A 23,416-nucleotide genomic window follows, 5' to 3' on the forward strand; every position below is an offset into this window, starting at 1 on the left:
TTTAAAAATTAGAAGCAATTAGAACAGAATTTTCCCATTCTCACATCACCACAAATACCATCCTACCTGCATCTGCACCCATTTTATAACCCCTAGACTCTCTCTTCTATGGCCTGAAACTTTAGTTCTGGTCTCATATTTCAAATGCCCAACTTACGTTTCCACTTGGATGTCCGAAAGACATCTCAGACCACTCATAATTTCCTACTCTGCCATTCCTTAACCAAACTTCCACTCAAAAGCCATATGCGTCATCACAGTCTCCTTCCTCTTTTCCTCTTTTGCTTCACATCCAATCTATCAGTATCTCCTGTTGGCTCTAGATTAAAATTATTTCAAGAATCAACCACCTCCAACTATACACAGTCCAAACCACCATCAAAAGAGTAACTGGACAACTCCAAGAGCCTCTTCATTGATGTGGGAAACAAAAGCAGAAGAAAAGTCTCTCCATTCCACCCCACTGACAAGTCTGTGACACAGGCAGAGCGACATTCCTCAAGGAACTCAGCTGCCTTGACGTTAATACTTTGCTAAGGGCAAAGGCAATCTTAGCCCGACCCCCCAGGATCCTGTAAGTCTACTTTAACATATAAAAATTCCTTTGGAAAGTTCCCTTATCTCTACCCTCCAAGATACATGTTGGCAATCATCCCCCAAACATATGACCCACCAATATACATCTGAAAGGTCTCATGACTAAGGTTTTATTAGACAGTAATAAATGACCTTTTACCAACAATAGCTAGCTCACTCAAGGATCTGGAAATGTTTCCAAAATTCCTTAGAAACATATGCTATCCCTAGCCCCCCCCCCCACAACTTGAAAGTATATTATGGGCCACTCCTCATGACCCCAGCGCAACTCTTTCTGCCCACAGGTCCTGTTCCCATGTTTTAATAAAACCACCTTTTGCACCAAAGACATCTCAAGAATTCTTTCCTGGCCATCAGCTTTGAACCCAGTATTTTTCCTACATCATTCATGGGTCACTCTGCCACTTCCCTGTGCTTCCTTCCTGTCTATTCCCCATACAGCACGGAGCTGCCAGAGTGATCTTTTCAAAGCATGAATTAGACCATTTCACTCTACTGCTCAAACTTGTTAGTGGCAATTACATGACCCCTTACTACTTCTCTAACCTCTTCTCCTACTTCCCCTTTGCATTCCGCTCCTACCACCTCTCATTCTAGTCACAGCGGGAATGAATAAATTTCTTTGTCTTATAAGAATTTCTTCTCTTCTGAACGTATCAAAAAGTTTCATTCCCTTCCTCCTCTGCAATAGCATTGATATGGGACCTGACAATATTTTTTAAAAAGTAAGTTGAAGTAATTGAATGAAAGACCAAAAAGAAAAAAAATCGGTGGCCCCTTCTCAAAAAGACTGAAACTATGGTCACAAAGTGAAAAAGTGGGAAACCAGGTAAAATACAAATATGAAGAACAATCATCTAGTTGTTTTATAGCCACTTCCTTCTATTAGAAATCTGGGCACTTGAATCTTATAGCAAATGTGCTACTACATACTTTCTCTATGACACTGACCTAACGAGAATCCATGCCTTTTGCAAAGGTCTAACCGGGACAAAATCTACCCAATTTTATAGGAGTATTAAGATATACACAAAACATATATCCAGCACTTTTGGCTATTTTAAAACAACATGTACTAATTAAGCTAACTTTGCAAAATTTTTTCTCAGACTCTGAGTTTTGCTGCCAAGCTAACATGTGGGAGGCAATATAGCAAAGGGTGTAAAAGGGTGTAAAAGAATAAGCTTTAGAAACAGAGGGGACTTTTGAATCTGGCTGCACCACACTTTCTAGCTTATGGCCCTGGGCTAGAAAATTATTATTATGGTAATGTATTAGTTGCCATTGACAATACTAGCTAAGTAAATTAATCACTAAATAAAAGTACCACTACCAGCATTGCCTACAGTATCCTGAAGGAAAATATGGCCCCTTAGGATTCCTACAGAGCTAGGTCTGCTGTTAAGAGATTCCTAACTCAAGTAAGGAAAAGCTGTTCTTTAAATGCTCAATAGAAATGACTACTGAAAAGTTATTTTGGAGCTAATATGAAAGTAAAGGGCACAGAATTATGAAAAAAAATCACTGGATTGATAACAGGAATGCTTGAGTTCAACAGTAAAAATCCTACCAATACTAATCAACTACAAATTAGGAAAAATCACAATTGTACAAAACCATTATACCTTAACACTAACAAATCTAGTTTTGTTTTTATTATTTATAATGCAAGTGTCACCCAGAAATGGACAATTATACTACAACGATTGGTAGTAGTTCTTATGTTAAAAACAAAATAAAAATCTGTCACTCTTGTTATAAACCAGTTCTCTGACATCAGGCTTTTGCTACTCAGAAAAGTAGTGTGACAGTTACAGAACTTTAAAAGTCAGGCAGAACTGCTGGGAATTTGAAGCAAAGAATGGGGAAACTGTTTCAGATTCCTACTCTGCTTTTATCGACCAAGAAAAATGATTTTGGACAAGTCAATGAACTTTTATTGCATGTCTACTATGTGGCAAACACCATGCTAGGTTTTACATTTATTATCTCATGTGACCTCACAATGAATCTGAAAGTTGATAGTATTCCTAATTTAGGCTCAGAGAGAGATTAAATAATCTAGCCCACATTCACAGAATTCAGTGTAGTACTGAGATACAAAACCCAGCATATATATGACTCAAATCAGGTTATCTCCAAGGTTTCTCTTCAGATTACATTTTAATCTGAGAATAATATATAGAGTATGATGGACTTGAAAAAAAAATTTCAACAAAGGTGAAGAGAAAACAAAACACTATTTGCCATTCAAAGATATTAACTGATGATCCTGTCCTTGACTTCTAAAAACATCCCACCCAAACCCACTCCAAAATTATTTGCTGCTAATGGAAATATAGGTTATATCTCTGGGGCAGTAAGAATAACTGAGCACCTCTATTTTAGAGCCTATAACAAGATAGGCATAACAAGCCCACAACTCTTTGACAATCAAAATTCCTGTGTAAATTTGCAAAGATGTATGATATTAATAAGATTTTCATACCAACACTTCAATCATGTCCTCCTTGGTTCAGAGAAGATGAGTATTAAATATTGACATATAAGATTTAAAAGTAGATACAGGCTTTAGTGGAATACTATGGTCCAAATATAGATAACAAGAAGCTGAAACTTTGTTTAGTGGCAGGATATTATTGCATATGTTATTTTCAACATTTTTAATATTTTAAACTGCAAACTAAATATCCCTATTTAAATTATGCCTAGGGAAAAATGCCCAGTATCAAACGCTTAATAAAAACAAGGATGATTTTTAAATTCTCCAATCCAACTTCAATAAAGAACTTAATGAGACACTTAATACTTATACTAACTTACCTGCATAAGCAACAATCCAACTATAAAAGCACTTCCTTGACAGTAACCAACCTCACGATCCACTAAAGAATATGCCTAAAAAGCAAAAAATGTTGAGAATAATTTAACAGGATGTATTTTATCTTCCTTCTCTAAAAACCTAAAAATTGTGAGACAGTGGAGTAGAAACCATTTATTTTTTAGAAAAGCGTCTGCTTGCTTGTACAGGTTATCCTATAAGTGTTTAAAAAGTAGGTGATTTATTATATAAAATTTTCTTCTGACAATTTCTTAATTAGAAGCTGACAGCTCCTAAGGAAAAGAAAATAAAGGAATTTGTGGCACACTTTTAAGGGCTAAGGACTTTTAACAGTGCTGGCCACAGTAAGCAGAAAACTTTGTTCCTAGATCATGAAACTCACAGAGGATAAATTATCCATTTTCATAAATGATCTTTCTATGGTGTATAGTGATTTACAGTTTATTTGATTTCAACCAACTAGTACCAAGCAAAGTGATGAATTTTCTAAGTTCTCCAAACTAGACAGTAGTGAAGCATCAAAAATAAAGCAGAAATTAGGCTAACAGCAAATTTTTGCAAAAGAAACTGATTATTGTGGTGAGGGTTCATGCTTCATTCTATGTATAATTTCAATCTTCTGAGAATTCATTTCAAAAAATGAATAAACAGAACTTACCTTCATTACATTAAATAAAACCTCCTGTCCAAGGCTATCTTTTTCCTTAAAAAAATTGTGTTCAGGGTAAGTTCTAGCAATGTCCCTTCGGATCAATTTTTCACACGGTGAGGTCATTTTCAGGAGTTCTGAATACTGATCCTTAATTGGCATACTTTGTGCACTGCATAAAAGTTGCCAAACTATTGCTCTAAAGTGGTGGGGTATCCCTTTACGAACAAGATCCTAAAAATAAAAATAAAAGTAAAATAAAATTTTTAAAATGAACCATTTAAATCTCCTACTTTAAAAGCCATAGAAGACTTACTGGGGGTTGGACTGGAGTGGAATACTTTATAAAATTTATAATTCACAAAGCTACTCTTGATACTAGGGAACCTTTTAACCAAGGCTAAGACTTGGCCCTTGGGTGTGTCTTATTCTGGTCAGAGGGCTACAATGCCAATGTAAATTCTTGACATTTCTCCCAAAGTAAGGCCTCTAAAGCTATTAAGCTATATGCAGAGCTGTGAATGAAAGCACCGTAACCATTATCTTTCAAAGACGTGTTTGAGGCAAAAAAAGTAAAATACCGATAATTCAAAGATGTCAGATGTTACAACTTCATTCTTGAATCTATAAAACACAAGGACTTAATTTCTAAAATAATTTTCAGCTATATATTTCTACCATTAGGAGATATCTATAAAAACTGATATCTACAAGTCAAAACTTTTATGGGCACAAATAAATGAAAAATATAAAGCAGAGCTCTTTATTACAGCACTTGGAAAGTACTAGAATCTGATTTTTTAAAAATCTTCTATAAATCCATGCCTTAATGCCCCTTTGGGATAAGAGGAAGAACGTCACCAAAGAATATGAATACCTTAACTTGCTTTTCCTTCTTTTTGCGTACATCTTCCCATTCATTAACAATTCTTCCCCAAAGAATCCAAGAATCTTCTTCAAGGTGGCTGAGGTTGCTAGAAGCTGATGAACTTGATACAAGGGAGGAGCCACTGTTTCTTCTTGACCCATTTACAGATCTTAAAGACTTACTATCCGTCTCTAACAATCTAAAACATAATTAAAAATTGCTAAAGTTCTAATTTCACAGCGATAGGAGATGAAGTAATGATGATATTTAGAGCTTCACTATAGCCATGGTTTTAGAATATGCATAATTTCATAATATCTGATTGGCATCTATAAAATTTTTTCATCTAAGCATAGCAATTTCAAAAAAATTTTAAGGACTATATATTTATTTGAGAGACAGAGAATGAGAGCAGGGAGAGGGCAGAGGGGTAGGGAGAGGGAGGGGAAAAGAATCTCAAGCTGACTCTGCACTGAGCACAGAGCCTGACATGGGCTCGATCTCACATACCTGAGATCACGACCTGAGCCGAAACCAAGAGTTGGGTGCTTAACTGATTGAGCTACCAGGTACCCTGCAATTTCATAACTTGGTAGTAAATTATGTTACATATTTTAGTGCTATTAGTCCCATCATAATTTCCCTTCATCTCTATTAAAAATACAAATTAGAAGAAATCTGGTAAGAAAAATAGTTGGGAGGTCTTCAGGAAAAAAGAAACTACAGTTGGAACAGGTATAACAAATTCTGTGAAAGAACTAATCCTAACATGTTTAGAATATGTCCTGGGCTACATATCCAAATCCCTTCTCTTTTTTTATTTTTCTCTACCCATGTATAAATCTGCCCAAACAAAAAGTGTTCTGTTTGGCCATGCAGTGTTCATATAAATTGAACAATTATTAATATTAAAATTGGAAAATTTCACTTATTTGTTTATATACCCATATAACACACATATATTTATTTACAATTCTGGGGATCTTCTTGAAAAATAAAAAGATAGGGCAAAACCAGGCCCATATTCCTGCATAAGAACAACAAGGTGAGCAGAGTAAGAGCTTCTCGCTTTTGATGGAGGACTTTTATCCACTCAATCTCTATAATCCCTACTATCTCCCAAAAACTAAGGCCAACTAACAGCTGTTATTTATCACTAGGTTTGCACTCTCAAACTAAGACCTCTTCACTCTTAAGGCCCTATTGCCTTTGTGTTTCCTTATCTGTTGAAAGACGGATTAAGATAATTTCAGAGATAAATTCCATGACTCATCACATCAAATCCATTATTTCTTTCATAAAGAAACAGACTATAAAGAAAGGTTGGAGGGGCGCCTGGGTGGCACAGCGGTTAAGCGTCTGCCTTCGGCTCAGGGCGTGATCCCGGCGTTATGGGATCGAAGCCCCACGTCAGGCTCTTCTGCTATGAGCCTGCTTCTTCCTCTCCCACTCCCCCTGCTTGTGTTCCCTCTCTCGCTGGCTGTCTCTATCTCTGTCAAATAAATAAAATCTTTAAAAAAAAAAAAAATAAATAAAATAAAATAAAGAAAGGTTGGAAAATATGGCTCCATCACTATAAAGATGTAAATTACATGTCATTCAAATAAGGGTCCTAAAAAATCTATTTGTGTTTTTAACATGGCTACTATTTACTTCCAGTAATTTCTTTTTTTTTTTTTAAAGATTTTATTTATTTATTCGACAGAGATAGAGACAGCCAGCGAGAGAGGGAACACAAGCAGGGGTAGTGGGAGAGGAAGAAGCAGGCTCATAGCGGAGGAGCCTGATGTGGGGCTTGATCCCATAACGCCGGGATCACGCCCTGAGCCGAAGGGAGACGCTTAACCGCTGTGCCACCCAGGCGCCCCAACTTCCAGTAATTTCTTGAAGAAGTCATCTGCTTAGGATGCAAGAAATGCTCCCAGTAATAATTTAAGACAAATAAAATAATAAAGAAAAGAAACAGGTGTCAAACCCTACTGATCAGACTAAGAAACACCCTTTGTATGGGAGATTTATAACTTACTCATCCTTATAACCCTGACAGCATTTAACTCAGTACAAAGTACATTAAATATTGACTGAGTTGAAATAAAATCAAAATTCCCATATTAAAAAAAATTACAAATCCCAAATATGTCATATTCAATAATACAACACAGTAACACAAACTGAACAAATTCTATCCTTATTTATGGGATAATTTAATACATCTCCATTTCAACAAAAATTTATATAAAATATCCCAAGCATTGCCAGAAACAGAAAAATTTATACAATCAGGCAAATTAAGGGTCAATTATTTGCTATAAATATTCTTTATTAGAAAAAATAATGATGATGTTTACTTAAATACTGTTTTTTCCATAGATATTATTTCAGTAAGTCCACAATACATCTTATGGAAAAAATTAGTGTACATATGTAAATACTTTTATGAGTCGAATCCCTCAGAATTCTAAATGGAATAGAGAAACAAACTTTACTGAAATAACTTGAACTTAAGTCCTGTATTTCAGTTCATTATTCATTGAGTGCTTGCTATATGCCAAGTAATTAAATTACAGCACTACCATCAATAGAGAGTCATGCAGTTATAAGGAAAATAATGGTATTTCCCAAGCTAAATATAAATTTGAGATATGACGGAAGTATAGATGAGAAAGCTTTTAGAGAGTCAGAAAGGTCTCAGAGATTGCCAAGTTATAACTTCTGGTATATGCAGGAATGCCAAGTGCAATCATGGGTGGTTAGAGAAGAAGGTAAAGCAGTTTCTCTTCAGAGGACAGTGAAATAACTGTAAGAAAAATATATAAATGAAGTATTCCAAATAAAGATACTACATTATTTAAAATACTGTCCCTGCCTTAACTCACATGACATACAAAAATGACTCAAATGGACAATAGCCATGAATATTAAAGTTAAAACTATTAAAATTCCTTGAAGAAAACAGGAAAATAGCCTTTACATCCTTGGAGAAGGCAAAGTGTGTTAATGAGACACAAGGAAACACTAACCATAAAAGAGAAAATTGATTAAAAAATAAAGTGGACTTCATCAAACTTAAAAACTCTGCTCTTCAAAAGATACCCTTGAGAAAATGAAAACATGAGCCATAGACTGAGAAAAAATGTTCTCAACATATGTATCTGACAGAAGATTAATATCCAGAAGATGCAAAGAACTCTTAAAATGAATAATTAAAAAGGCAAACAACACAGCTGTTTAAATGAGTAACAGACTAGTCATCAAAGAAATGCAAGTTAAAGTCATGTGTACATTAGAATGGCTACAATTTTAAAGACTGAGCATAATAAGTGTTGCCTAGGATGACAGCAATTGTAACTGTCATATATTGATGGCATACTTCAACCACTTTGAAGAACTAAATATTTTCATATGAGCCAACAAGAGAAAGACTTGAAGAAGTTCATAGAAGCTTTATTCATAATAGTTAAAACCCAGAATGAACCCAAATATCCAGGAAAAATAAGTGCTCAAATTGTGATATATTCATTCATTGCAATAGTACTCAGCGATAAAAAGAAACAAACTGCTGATACATATAATAACACAGATGAATCTTATAAATGACAGTTTGAGTAAAAGAAGCCAGATGCAAAAAAGCATATACTACATGATTCCATATATATGAAGTTCAAGAACAAGTATAGTATAGAAGAAAATATAGGAGTAAGTCCTCATGACTCTGGGTTAGGTAAAACCTTCTTAAATATGACACCAAAAGCACAAGTGACTAAATAAATACACACAAACACACACACCCACATATACACACAAATTGAACTCATCAAAATTTAAAAAGTTTCATACCTTCCTGGATGCCATCAAGAAAGTGAAAAGAAAACCCACAGAATGGGAAAAAATATTTGCAACCCAGAAGACTTATATCTAGAATATATAAGAAACTCTTACAACTCAATGATAAAGACAAACAACCCAATTAAAAAAAAATGGATAAAGAACCAGAATACACATTTTTCCAAAAAAAGATAAATAAATGGCCAATAAGCACATGAAGAGTTGTTCAACATCACTAATCATTTGGGACATGCAAGCCATAACCATAATATGACACCATTTCACAACCACTAGGATGGCTGTAATAAAAAGACATAATAACAAGTGTTGGTGAAGATATGGAGACATAGGAACCCTTAGACACCACTTATAGGAATATAAAATGGTAAACCACTTTGAAAAACAGTATGGTAATTCTTCAAATGATTAAACAAAGAATTATCATGTGAACCCAGCAATTCCACTCCTAGGCATATAACCAAGAGAAAGGAAAACCTATGCCCAAGAAGGGAGAGGAGTTGACTGCTAATGGATGTGCAGTTTCCTGTGGTGACAGCCGCACAAAACTTATACAAAAAATGTTCATGGCAGCATTATTCATACTAGCCAAAAAAGTGGAAACAATCCAAATGTCCATCAACTGTTAAATGGATTTTAAAAAAACACTGGTATAGCCATATAATGGAGTATTACACGGTCATGAAAAGGAGTGAAATATTGTACATGCTACAACATGGACAAACCTTGAAAATATTATGCTAAGTGAAAGAAGTCACAAAAGGAAATATTTTGTATGATTCCAACCTATATAAAATATCTAGAACTCAGAAAATAGATTAGTTGTTGCTGAGAACTGGAGTAGAAGTGAGAGGATCAAGAAGGAATGGACAGTGACTGCTAATGGACATGTGCGTTCTTGTAGTGATGATTATACAACTCTGAATACACTGAATTGTACACTTTAAACTAGTGAATTGTATGTATATGAGTTATAGCTCAAAAAAGTGTTAAATAAAAAAAGAACAGGTAAAATATATAGATGGAAATAAAAACCAGAAGAGAGATTTCAAGGGGGTGAGGTTGCTAGAAAGGGGACGAGGGAATTTTCTGGGATGACAGGAATTTCCTAACATGATAGAAATCATCTATGTGTTAATGGGCATGTGGATTATACACAAATTTGTCAAAACAAACTATACTTAAGAACTGAGCATTTCTCTAATTACAAATTATATATCAACTTTATAAAAATTTATAAAAAATACTGCCTCTGTAATGACACTAGAAGTAGTGACAATTAGGTGAGAAACCACTGCTTTCAATTGGCGAAAGCCCTTTAAAACTTTTTTTAAAGTGATGACTATTACTTTAAAAAGGATTGTTTTTTATATATTAAATGTACCTACTTTGTTTTGTTGTTTTTTTTAAAGATTCATTTATCTGAGAGAGAAAGAGAGAGCATAAGCAGGAGGGACATAGGAAGAAGGAGAGAGAGAATTCCAAGCAAACTCCATGCTGAGCACAGAGCCTGACTTGGGGCTGGATCCTAGGACCCCAAGATCATGACCCGAGCCAAAACCAAGAGTCAGACTCTTAACCGACCATGCCACCCAGGAGCCCCTAAATGTATCTATTTAGTAAAGAAAGGAAAATATGAACATTATTCCATTTTTTTTGTTTTCTAATTTTTTGGTCATTCTAGCAAATTTCAGACTTTTCTAAACTTCAGAATTTTTTTTCAATGCTACAGGTATAATGAAGAAGTCTTCTGTTAGAGAGTTGGAAAATTTTCCAGAATACTTGAATTGATACTGTCAAGACTCTCCCACTGAGCTTCTGAGTCATAGTACACAGAAAAAGAATTTAGACACTCATTAAAAAAATACAGACTTGGGCACCTGGGTGGCTCAGTTGGTTAAGCGTGTGACTTCGACTCAGGTCATGATCTTAGGGTCCTGGGATTGAGCCCTACATGGGGCTCCTTGCTCAGCAGGGAGTCTGCTTCTCCCTCTGCCTCTGCCTCTTCCCCCCGCTCATACTCTGTCTCTCTCTCTCAAATAAATAAATAAAATCTTAAAAAAAAAAAAAAGAAAGTAAGTGTAGACTTTATAGAATTTGTAGTTAGAATCAAGTATTTTTATTCCTCTTTGCTAAATACAGTGATGAAACAACTCAGGAAGACTCCTAAACAGGTAGCCACCTAGTTTCAATATAATTTAAATATTCTGACATGGTAGTAGAGGGTGCATACTACCTGAAAATGTCAACAATTTCCAAAGACTTGAGGCTAACAACTGGGAAAATGGTAATACAGCATTACTCATATAGGTCCTTGGACTACTGAGAAGTCTATTCAAAACGTACTTATTTCCCTCTTTCCAGAGCACGTGGATTCACTGCCTTGCACAGATTTACTGCAAAACAGGAAACTACTTTTCCATCCCATCTTAATTTCCATTTGACTAATGTAAGAGGAAGGAAAAGAATATTGGCCCAGCAGGAAAATCGTATGCTCCAATCAAAGGCATTCCCCACAGGTTTGGATGGCCTCCTGGACATTTTTTTATCTGCCACTGCTATACAGCAATTCATAAGCCCAGATCTATTCATCCTCCCAGAATGCTGCCAAACTAAGACATCAGAGGTTGGATCTTTACTGACTGGAGAATACATAATCCTCAGTCTAAGTAAGCAACTCCAAGTTTTTGTTAGAGTAGCTCCAGCTCTAAGGACGGCATTTAAAATGGCTATAGCCCCACATTATCTGAGATGCGGTTGTTAAAGCTAATTTTCAGCTGGACTTCAAGTAGCATCAAGGACAGAGAAAGTCTAGGTTTGGCTGCTTCCAGAAGCTTAGAAGACTTGGAAGAGAAAAAGCATGTCCAGTTCCCTAATGTACAGAATTTGTGACTAAACTGAGAACAAGGGAATATACCAACACAGAGAATAGTTTCAGTTTTATTTCATTAGGCCGACTATCTTCACCGTATCTTTGCTACTGAGAACTGAACCTTTTCCTCACCAAGGAGTCACCTACTGAAGGAAAACAGCAGAGTGTGTACTTCATGATAGGCATATGAGAAAAAAAGAATAGCTTGTGTGTGGCACTGCACGCTTGATGAACATCAAAGAAAAGGCCCCTCACCATAATACCATGATTGAAAAATACAATGGAGGAGAAAAACAATGGGTTCTCTTTTGGGTATTTGAAATATTAAGTACTTGGGGGACATCAATGTAGGTAAGAAGCACAGCAATGGAAAAGACAAGTCTGAACCTTAGAAGGGAGGTGAAGCCTACAAATAGCCGTCTGGCAAGTACTGTAGTCCCCCCTTACCCGCAGCTTCACTTCCAGCAATTTCAGTTACCCACAATCAACTGGGGTCCATTAGCAGATGCCTCTCCTTCTGACATATGGTCAGAAGGTCAACAGTGCTCTAATACTATGCCATAATCCCTACGTCACTCACCTCACTTCATAGGTAGGCATCTTACCATCTGACATCACCACAAGAGAACAGTACATTAAGGTATTTTAAGAGAAACCTCATTCACACAACTTTTATTAAACCATATTGCTGTAATTGTTCTATGACATTATTAGTGATTGTTGCTAATCTCTTACTGTGCCCAGTTTATAAATTAAACTTTATCACAGGTACATATGTATAGAAAAAATGGTATACATAGAGTTCAGTACTATCCATGGTTTCAGACATCCACTGGCTACATTCTTGGAATGTATCCTCCACAGACAATGGAGAACTACCATATTTACAAAGAGTTGATAAACTTTTTGAATACCCTATTGTACTCAGCATTATACTTTCCTGTGGATACCAGAACTAAAAGATCAGGATACAACAGCAACAGGTCATCATGCCATTTGGAAATGTGTAAATTGCTAAGATAATTTACAAAGAGCTAAGGAAAGGTCTAAGAAAACCTAAGGTAGGGGCACCTGGGTGGCTCAGTCAGTTAAGCATCTGCCTTTGGCTTGGGTCATGATCCCGGGGTCCTGGGTTGGCTTCCCCACCCTGCAGTCGGGCTCCTTGCTCAGCAAGGAGTCTGCTTCCCCTCTCCCACGCCCCCTGCTTGTGCTCTCTCTCTGTGTCAAATAAATAAATTAATTAATTAAAAAAAGAAGGAGAAGAAGAAGAAAAGCTAAGGTAAAAAATTGCTCTATAAGAAAAACACTTGGAAAGCTAAATACACTGTCACCTACTGCAGGACAATCAACTTTCCAAATACAGGGTTCAAATATCTCTTGTAATGTTACATCAAAGAAACAGAATATGAATGTACTGAGAGAAAAACAGCAACTAGCAAGCTAAAAGAACACCAAATCAGTAGCAACAAAATACGTGGCTGACTCACAGACTAGTCACACTCTTTCACATCAACATCAAGCACAAATTCAAGTCTCAGAGCAAGAGAAACAAAAAGGGGAGAATTAAGAGAAAACACAATGAATTAGCACAGGAAACAATTCAGAGACAACTCACAGTGGGGTGCCTACATGACAGGGATCTCTCCAGTTCTGAAAGCATGGGGGTTTTTCTTTTGCTTCTGTTTCTTTAAGATGAGGTCTCAGAGAAGGCAAGCACAGGAGACTTGCACCTCCCTCCCAAATATCCTGACCAGAAACTGATCATTTGGGGATTACTTTTATATAGACATTCCAGACAGCCAAGCATAGCAGACTTAACTTCTAAGATTTCTTAATTTAAAAACACAATGTGAAGCTAAGCTAGATACAACAGAAAAAGTAGTTCAATAAATTCTCTGAATTACATCATCAAATTCCTTAGGAAATCGGACAACTGATAAAAAATGCAAAATAATCCTCAATGAAAAGAAAAAGAATAAAGAGTTTGTGTGAAGATCTTAAAGACCTCTCCTATGACTGAAAATACATGAATTTTTAACAGAGAGACTTGAAAAGATCTGTTTTGCTCCCAAGCTTTTTAATTCCTTAATATTCTTGGTTGTGTTATAAAGAGTATACTCACGAAAACAAGGTAATGCTTCAGTAGTAAAATTAAAAATGTAAGATGAAAGTTAGATCATCTAGATCAGCCCTGTCAAACAGAAATATACTGCAAGCCCCTTATATCAGTTTAAATGCATATAAAGTAAAAAAAAAAAAGTGTAATTGATTTTAATAATTTTACCAGAGTCAAAATACCATTTTAGCATGTAATAAAAAATTTAATTAATGAGATATTCTTTTTTTTCAAATCAACTCTTCAAAACCTCGTACACATTTTACTCTTACAGCACATAACAATTCAGACCTGCCACATTTCAGGTGCTCAATTGCCACATCTGGCTTGTGGCTACCATACTGGACAGTACAGATCCAGATGTTGGTAAGATAAAGATATATAAATTAAGGTTGCAAAGATTCCTGCTTACTATATTTAAAAATACATAAAATACATTTAGTTTAAAAGAACCCTTATCCATTTCCTTATTCTCATATCTCACCTCCAAAAATCTGTTAAAAAGCAAAGAATGTAAAAGGAAATAAACATGGTTGCAATGCCAAACTTCTAAACCACATAAATAATGGCCCATTAAAAATTTAAATTAGCAACATTCCTCTCCTTAATTAAAATGCACTGTTATCACACTTGAACCTTACCTTCCTAAATTCATCTCTGCCAAAGCCTCTGTATTTTTAAATGAAAAACACATTCACAGAGGAAAAAAATAGCTGTCCCAATTCAACTTTAAGTCTATCAATTATTAACTTTCATCAAACAGATCTTTGATATTGTATTGAACCATTTCTTCACATCCTTCTGGGGTTGCTACATAACACTGATACTTTAAAAAGTTATAATTGCCGTAAAACAACGGGAAGGAAAAACTGTTTGTTTGATATTCGATTTCTCCATGTTTCCTAAATTATCATTTTCTTAAATATTGCCATTTTTATATTTTCTGAATTAAAGAGAGTTAAGTAACATAACCAGAGACTCATCTATATTTGAAGAGAACAAAAAATCATAAATAAAAGCGTTACAAGTAGTAATTGTGAGTCATAATTTTTACTTTAGTTATGTAACTTCCATATCTACATTATAAACCACAGAAGTGGTCAGAGAAAATTTATTATTCTTATAATTTTTCCTTGGACTTAACAGGTTGGCAGGATAGTAGGGCAGAACAGGGGGGAGGAAAAGTTGGACCTAGTATTTGTCATTTTATATTTTGTTAGAGTCAGAGATGTGTTTTTCCACCAGGATTGTTCTAAGGCAAAACAAGATGTCATTACATTCAAATATTCTCTACACATAAATCCTTCCTATGGATTTTGAGTTTTAATGACCAAAAAAAAAAAAAAAAAAAAAAAAAAAAAAAGAGAGAGAGAGAGAAAACCCAAAAGTCTCAAAATGTGAACTCGAAAATTCAAGTACAGATTTTGAGCAATCCACAGAAGAACAAGGGTGACAACCTTCTGCTCCTTTTATTTCTTCAAATTCTTACTTGTCAAAACCTCTTTTCTGAGCATCTTTAAACTCTAGTAATTATTCTTTAGATATGAACATATACACAGGGCACATCGGGTATTCCCAAACAAACTGTGAATTACTTGGAAAGAAGTTCATCTGTATCCACACTTAACAACAATTTTTAATATAATGGTTTGTATATTTAGTTGTACAATAATTATTTATCACAACCATAAAAATAAATTCAACTTTGGTCACTTAAAACTCAGCACCAAAAGTTATCTTTTGTGCATACTATTTTTCCATGTAAGAACCAATTTAAAAACTTACAAATACTTTATACCCTTTAGCACTACCTATAAGTGCCTATTAGGCCATTAAAATTTACTGTGACTGTATTTCTGTATGTTTAAAACTTAAGTACTTAAGACATAAAAACAACACTTGGCTCCAACTTCTACAGATGAACCACAATGTGAGAGATGAAAAACACACTGGATGGGATTAATGGCAAATTAGACATGGCAGAAAGCAGTATTAGTGAACTTGAATACATAGCAGTAGAAAGTTTCCAAAAAATGAACAAAGTCTCACTGAGCTGTGGAATAACTTCAAGGGGCTTAATATTTGTGTAATTAGAATCTCCAAAGAGGAGGAAAGCAACAAAAAAATTTTGAAGAAATAAATGGTCAAAAAGTTTCCCAAATTTGTAGAAAACTATAAATCTACAATAAGTTCAACAAAACTCCAATATAAGAAACAAGAAGAAAAGTACAGGGACGTCTGGGTGGCTCAGTTCGTTGAGCATCTGACTCTTGGTTTCAGCTCAGGTCATGATCTCAGGATCCTGGGACTGAGCCCCGCTTTGGGCTCCCTGCTCAGCACAGAGTCTGCTTGTCTCCCTCTTCCTCTACCCCTCCCCCTCACTCACATGCTTGCTAAATGAATTAATTAATTTAAAAAAAAAGTACAATAAGGCACCTCAAAATTAAACTGCATAAACCAGAGATAAAGAAAAAAACTCTTAAAAAGAGACAGGGGAAAATAAAGATACATTATATACACAGGAACAAAGGTAAGGAAAGAATCAGATTTCCCAATGAAAACAATGCAAGACAGAAGTCAATGAAACATCATTAAAATACGGGGCGGGGGGGGGGGAGAACTGTCAACCGATACGCAGAAAAAATATCTTTAAAAATCAAAAGAAAAACAAAGGTTCAAACGTAAAAGAGCAGCCCCACACTACATGAACTTTTAAAGAAAGTCCTTCAGACAGAAGGAAAATTAGTTGGAAATCTAGAGCTAAAGAAAGAACCAAAGAGCTTCAGAGTTGGAAACCACATATGTGAATACATGAGATTTTTTCTTACTATTTCAATCTCTTTAAAAGATAATTGGCTTGAAGGAAGTATCATCATATAGTATGGGGTTTACAACATATATAGAAGAAAAATGCTTGAAAAAACTAGCATGAAGGACTGGAGAGGAGAAATGGAAATGTACTATTCTAAGTACTTATACAACATGTGAAATACTATGAGATCCCTTTAAGGCAGATGGTGATAAATTAAAGACATCTACTACAAACCTTGAAGCAAACAGTAAAAACAAACAGACAAATAAAACCAGTTATAGCTAATAAATCAACAAAGAAAATAAACAGAATCATTAAAAAATATTCCATTAAATCAAAAGTAGGCAGAAAAATAAAAAGGCAACAATATAAAACAAACTGACAGATGTAAACATAAGCCTATCAATAATCACATTAAATATAAATGATCTATTTTCCTCAAAACCTAGAAAACACTATGTTACATGAAAGAAGCCAGTCACAAAAGACCACCTATTGTATGATTCCATAATGAAATGTCCAGAAGAGGCAAATCCACAGAGATCGAAAGTAGATTACCAGTGACTGGGAGATAAAAAGGAGAGACTAATGGGTACTTTCTTCTGGAGGGTGATTAAAGTGTTCTGAAATAGGACAGTAGTAATGGATGCACAACTTTGTAAATATACAAAAGCCACTATATTTGCACACTTTAAAATGGTGGATTTTACAGTGTGCAAATAAATTAAAAATGCAGTAACAATACGATGAAAATACAGGAAAAAAGCAGATGAAACATTAAGAATAAAGTACATATCTTCTTGGATCCATCCCTGCAAGAAGATTGTAATTCCCACTTCACTCCATAAGGTTTGGGTACGTGATTTGCTTTGGCCAATAAAACCTAAGTAGAACTTATGTGGATCACTCCCTAACAGATACTTTAAGGTATTTCCACTCTCTTTTCCATTTGCTGCAAGTCTGGTTGTTCCTGGTTAGGGACAGGACATTGGTCCTGGAATGAAGAAGTGTGGAACAAAGATGTACTCAACCTGCAGTTTGAGATGAACATGAAATGTGAGGAAGAAATACTTTGTTAGTGTAATTTGTTAAAAAGTAAATGGTCCAAATATTCCAATTAAAAGGGAAAGATCATTGGTTTGTATTTTAAAAAGCAACACCCAACTATATGCTGCCTACCAGACAAACTCTAAGGATAAAGAAAAAAGAGAAGGAAGGATGGAAAAAATATATAAAATTTTACCACTATTCAAGAGAAAGCTACTATGACTATATGAGATAAAGTAGATTTCTCTTTTTAAGACTGATTGATTCATCTTTTAGAGAGAGAGCATGCACGCCAATGAGAACATGGGGGATGGGGGGAGAAAGAGAGACAGGCTCAAGCAGACTCCCTGCTGAGACCAACATGGGGCTCAATCTCACTATCCCAAGATCATGACCCGAGCCAAAACCAAGAGCTGGACCCCCAAATGACTGAGCCACTCAGGTGCACGGAGATAAAGACATTTTCTTTTCTTTTTTTAGGATTTCCTGTAAGGAATTTTTTTTAATTTAAATTCAAATTACTTAACATATAATGTATTACTAGTTTCAGAGGTAGAGGTCAGTGATTCATTAGTCCTATATAATACCCAGTGCTCATTACATCACATGTCCTCCTTGAAGTCCAACACCCAGTTACCCCATCCCCCACCTCTCTCCCCTCCAGCAACCCTCAATTTGTTTCCTATTATTAAGAGTACCTTATGGTTGAGCAAAGCCTGCTGGGAAGATGGCAGAGTAAAGGAACACTGGCTCACCTCTTGTCACGTGGCCACCTAGAGAACACCCACATTGGCATAAATAACCCAGAAAGCAACCAAAAGACTGGCAGAACAGACTCTCCATAGCCAGATGTAGACAAGAGGCCACAGCAATGCAGATCCACCCCCTCCGACTGCTCTTGGCAAGATCCATCAAAGCAGTGCCACAAGCCTGGCAGTGTGCAAGCAGCCCAGAGAAGGGTCAACACCACTCCAAAGTGACTCCTGCTCCAGAGAGAGGGGAAGATAACCACACACAGTCTGACTGTGACCACAGCAGTGGGCTGGGGACAGGTAGCTGGTCTGACTGCAGGCCCCACCCACCAACAAAAGCTTCTCAAGGGGCAACACATGGAAAGTGCCCCGCAGTTTGGTGCTACTTCATCTCTGGCAAACACCTGGACTTACTCAACTCAAGCCCAAGGAAGTCCCAGGCCAGCCCACTAACAACACAGGCACCAAACTCTGCCCACAACAGGCAGAGAGCCATTGCTGACTGGACTGAAGGCAAACACAGGTCCACCACAATGGTAGGAGACCCTGTAGCAATGCACATAGGAGACACCCCTGAAGTACCATTTTCTGGTGAAAAGGAGACATTGTACTGCAGGGCACTACAGGACCTCTTCATAAAGCCACTACTTTCAAGTGTGGGAGACATAGCTGACTTTCCTAACACATGGAAACAGACACAGCAATAGACAAAATGAGGAGACAGAGGAATATGTCCCAAATGAAAGAGCAGAACAAAATCATTGCAAGAGACCTACAAAAAATGGAGATAAGTAATCTGTCTGATAGTGAATTTAAAGTTATGCTCATAAAGATACTCGCTAGAACTGAGAAAGGAGTGCAGGACTTCCATGAGACCTCCACCATGAGATAGGAAACCAAAAAAGAACCAATTAGAGATACTGAACTCACTAAATGAAAATTAAAAAGGACCACCTGGAATAAACAGCAAACAAGAGGAAGTAGAAGAATGGATCAGCAACCTGGAGGACAGAATAATGGAAAGTAATCACGCTGAGCAGATGAGAGAGGGGGAAATACTCAAAATGAGAACAGACCCAAGGAATTCAGCAACACTGTCAAGCACAACAGTCACATGACAGGGATCCCAGAAGGAGAAGGGCAAGAAAAGGGGCAAAAGATTTATTTAAAGAAATAATAGCTGAAAACTTTCTAATTTGGGGAAGGAAAGAAATATCCAGATCCAGGAGGCACAGAGAGCCCCCAACAAAACCAACCCAAAGAGGTCTGCACCAAGACACAAAATAAATAAGATGGCCAAAAGTAGTGATAAAGAGAGAATTTTAAAAGCAGCAAGAGACAAGAAAGCAGTTACATACAAGGGAAACCCTATAAGGCTATCAGTGAGTTTTTCAGCAGAAACTTTGCAGGCCAGAAGAGAGCGGCATGATATATTCAAAGTGCTAAAAGTAAAAATTCTACAGCCAAGAATACTCTATCCAGCAAGGCTTTCATTCAGAATAGAAGGATAGTGTCCCAGAAAAACAAAAGTTAAAAGCAAAACCAGCCACGCCCCTGTCACACATGATGCCATCAGCCTGTGGCTCCGAAATTCACAGTCCAGATGCCCCTCCTGCCTGAGTCAGCATGTATGGCCTGCCAGCTGCTCAATGCCAAGTTAACACACATTTACCTCGGATTGACAAGGACTCAAACTGACACTCTTCCCCTCAAATTCCAGTCCCTGTGTTCAAGTTTGTGCACAAAAGTGAACATAATTATAACAGCAGAATGAAGCAACCCAAGTAGTGACACTAATTCTGTGGAATATATAACGGGTAAAAGAAATGTGCTAGGCTGAGAACGTCTCCAGCAAGCACATCAAAGAACAATACATACAGCATGATTCTGGTTAGTAAAAGAAACAAACATGGGAAAAATAAAACAAGATGAAATCAGAGAGGGAGACACCCCATAAAAGACTCTTAATCATAGGAAACTGACGGTTGCTGGAGGGGAGGGGGGTAGGAGGATGGGTAACTGGGTGATAGACATTAAGAAGGGCACTGGATGGAATGAGCACTGGGTATTATATAAGAATGACAAATCACTGAACCTTACCTCTGAAACTAATAATATACTTAATTAACTGAATTTAAATTAACCCCCCCAAAACCAAGACTTTCTTATGGTTTGTCTACCTCTTTGATTTCACCTTGTTTTATTTTTCCTCTCTTCCCCTATGATCCTGTTTTGTTTCTTAAATTCCACATATCAGTAAGATCATATGATAATTGTCTTTCTCTGATTGACTTATTTCGCTTAACATAATACCCTCTAGTTCCATCCATGTTGTTGCAAATGGCAAGATTTCATTTTCTCTGATGGCCGAGTAGTATTCCACTGTATATATACCACATCTTCTTTATCCATTCATCTGTCCATGGACATCTGGGTTCTTTCCATAGTTTGGCTATTGTGGATATTGCTGCTATCAACATTGGGGTGCAGGAGCCCCTTTGGATCGCTACATTTGTATCTTTGGGGTAAATCTCTAGTAGTGCAATTGCTAGGTCATAGGGTAGCTCTATTTTCAACTTTTGAGGAACCTCCATACTGCTTTCCAGAATGGCTGCACCAGCTTGCATTCCCACTAACAGTGTGAGAGGGTCCCCCTTTCTCCACATCCTCGCCAACATCTATTATTTCCTGACTATTTCATTTTAGCCATTCCAACCGATGTGAGGTGGTATCTCATTGTGGTTTTGGTTTCGATTTCCCTGATGCTGAGTGATGTTTGTTGGCCATTTGTATGTCTTCTTTGGAGAAATGTCTTTTCATGTCTTCTGCCTATTTCTTGACTGGGTTATTTGCTTTTTGGGTGTTGAGTTTGAGAAGTTCCTTATAGATTTTGGATACTAGTCCTTTACCCAATTAGATGTTTGCAAATATCTTTTCCCATTCTGTTGGTTGTCTTTTGGTTTTGTTGATTGTTTCCTTTTCTGTGCAAAAGCTTTTTTCTTGATGAAGTCCCAGTAGTCCCAATTTTTGCCTTTGTTTCCCTTGTCTTTGGAGACAACCAATCTAGCAAAAAAGTTGCTGTGGCCAAGGTCAAAGAGGTTGCTGCCTGTGTTCTCCTCTAGGATTTTGATGGATTCCTGTCTCATATTTAGGTCTTTCATCCATTTTTAGTCTAGTTTTGTGTATGGTATAAGGAAATGATCCAGTTTCATTCTTCTGCTGTCCAATTTTCCCAACACCATTTGTTGAAGAGACTATCTTTTTTTCCACTGGATAGTCTTTCCTGCTTTGTCAAAGATTAGTTGACCATAGAGTTGACTGTTCATTTCTGGGTTCTCTATTCCGTTCCAGTGGTCTATGTGTCTATTTTTGTGCCAGTACCATACTATCTTGATGATTACAGCTTTGTAATAGATCTTGAAGTCCGGGATTGTGATGCCACCAGTTTTGGGGTTTTTTTTACTATTCCTTTGGCTATCAGAGGTCTTTTCTAGTTCCATATAGATTTTAGGATTATTTGTTCCAGGCTGTGGAAAAAAATTGACGGTATTTTGATAGGGATTGCATTGAATGAATAGATTGCTCTGGGTAGCAAAGACATTTTAACAATATTTGTTCTTCCAACCCATGAGCATGGAATGTTTTTCCATTTCTTTGTGACTTCCTCAATTTCTTTCATGAATCTTCTATAGCTTCCTGAGTACAGATCCTTTGCCTCTATGGTTAGGTTTATTCCTAGGTATCTTACGGTTTTTGGTGCAATTGTAAATGGGATCAACGCCTTAATTTCTCTTTCTTCTGTCTCATTGTTATTGCATAGAAATACAACTGATTTCTGTGCATTGATTTTACATCCTGCCATGTTGCTAAATTCCCGTGTGAGTTCTAGCAATTTTGGGATGGAGTCTTTTGGGTTTTCCACATAGTGTATCATGTCATCTGTGAAGAATGAGAGTTTGACTTCTGTCTTGCCAATCTGGATGCCTTTTATTTCTTTTTGTTGTTGTCTGATTGCTGAGGCTAGAACTTTTGGTACTATGTTGAACAACAATGATGACAGCAGATATCCCTGTGGTGTTCCTGACCTTAGAGAAAAAGCTCTCAGTTTTTCCCCATTGAGAATGATATTCACTGTGGGCTTTTTGTACATGGCTTTTGTGATATTAGATATGTTCCCTCTATCCCTACACTGTTAAGAGTTTTAAACAACAAAAGCTTGCTATACTTTCTCAAATGCTTTTTCTGCATCTATTGAGAGGATCACATGGTTCTTGTCCTTCTGTCCTTACTTTTATTAATGTAGTGTATCACACTGATTGATTTGCAGATGTTGAACCACCCCTGCAGCCCAGGAATAAATCCCACTTGCTTATGGCGAATAATCCTTTTAACGTGCTGTAGTATCCTATTGGCTACTATCTTGGTGAGAATTTTTGCATCCATGTTCATAAGTGATATTGGTCTGTAGTTCTTCTTTTTGGTGGGGTCCTTGTCTGGTTTTGGGATCAAGGTAATACTGGCCTCATAGAAAGAGTTTGGAAATTTTCCTTCCATTTCTATTTTCTGAAATAGCTTCAAAAGAATAGGTATTAATTCTATAAAGTCTATTTCTTTTTTTTTATAAAAAATTTTTATTATGTTATGTTAGTCACCATACAGTACATCCCAAGATTTGATGTAAAGTTCCATGATTCATTACTTGTGTATAACACCCAGTGCACCATGCAATATGTGCCCTCCTTAATACCCATCACCGGCCTATCCCAATCCCCTACCCCCCTCCCCTCTAAAGCCCTCAGTTTGTTTCCCAGAGTCCACAGTCTCTCATGGTTCATTCCCCCTTCTGTTTACCCCCCCTTCATTCTTCCCTTTCTTGTCCTACTCATCTTCCTAGTTCTTATGTTCCATAAATGAGTGAAACCATACGATAATTGTCTTTCTCTGCTTGACTTATTTCGCTTAGTATTATCTCCTCCAGTCCCATCCATGTTGCTGCAAATGTTGTGAAACAGTTCTTT

At 36.5% G+C, this 23,416-nt stretch overlaps 1 protein-coding gene across 11 annotated transcripts in view; it reads right to left on the bottom strand.

The window, feature by feature from the left end:
* Nucleotides 1-23,416, bottom strand: part of EVI5 (ecotropic viral integration site 5) — a 201,917-nt gene that overhangs the window by 127,099 nt on the left and 51,402 nt on the right. For all 11 annotated transcript variants that reach the window (XM_034653911.1, XM_034653905.1, XM_034653901.1 and 8 more), the window contains 3 exons: nucleotides 4,966-5,155; nucleotides 4,098-4,322; nucleotides 3,421-3,495 (listed from right to left, as the gene is read on the bottom strand). In XM_034653911.1, coding sequence (XP_034509802.1) covers nucleotides 3,421-3,495; nucleotides 4,098-4,250 — 228 coding nt within the window. In that variant the 5' untranslated portion in view covers nucleotides 4,251-4,322; nucleotides 4,966-5,155. The remainder of the gene's footprint in view (nucleotides 1-3,420; nucleotides 3,496-4,097; nucleotides 4,323-4,965; nucleotides 5,156-23,416) is intronic.

This window comes from Ailuropoda melanoleuca, chromosome 2 (assembly GCF_002007445.2).
Source record: "Ailuropoda melanoleuca isolate Jingjing chromosome 2, ASM200744v2, whole genome shotgun sequence".
NCBI classification, from domain to species: Eukaryota; Metazoa; Chordata; class Mammalia; order Carnivora; family Ursidae; genus Ailuropoda; species Ailuropoda melanoleuca.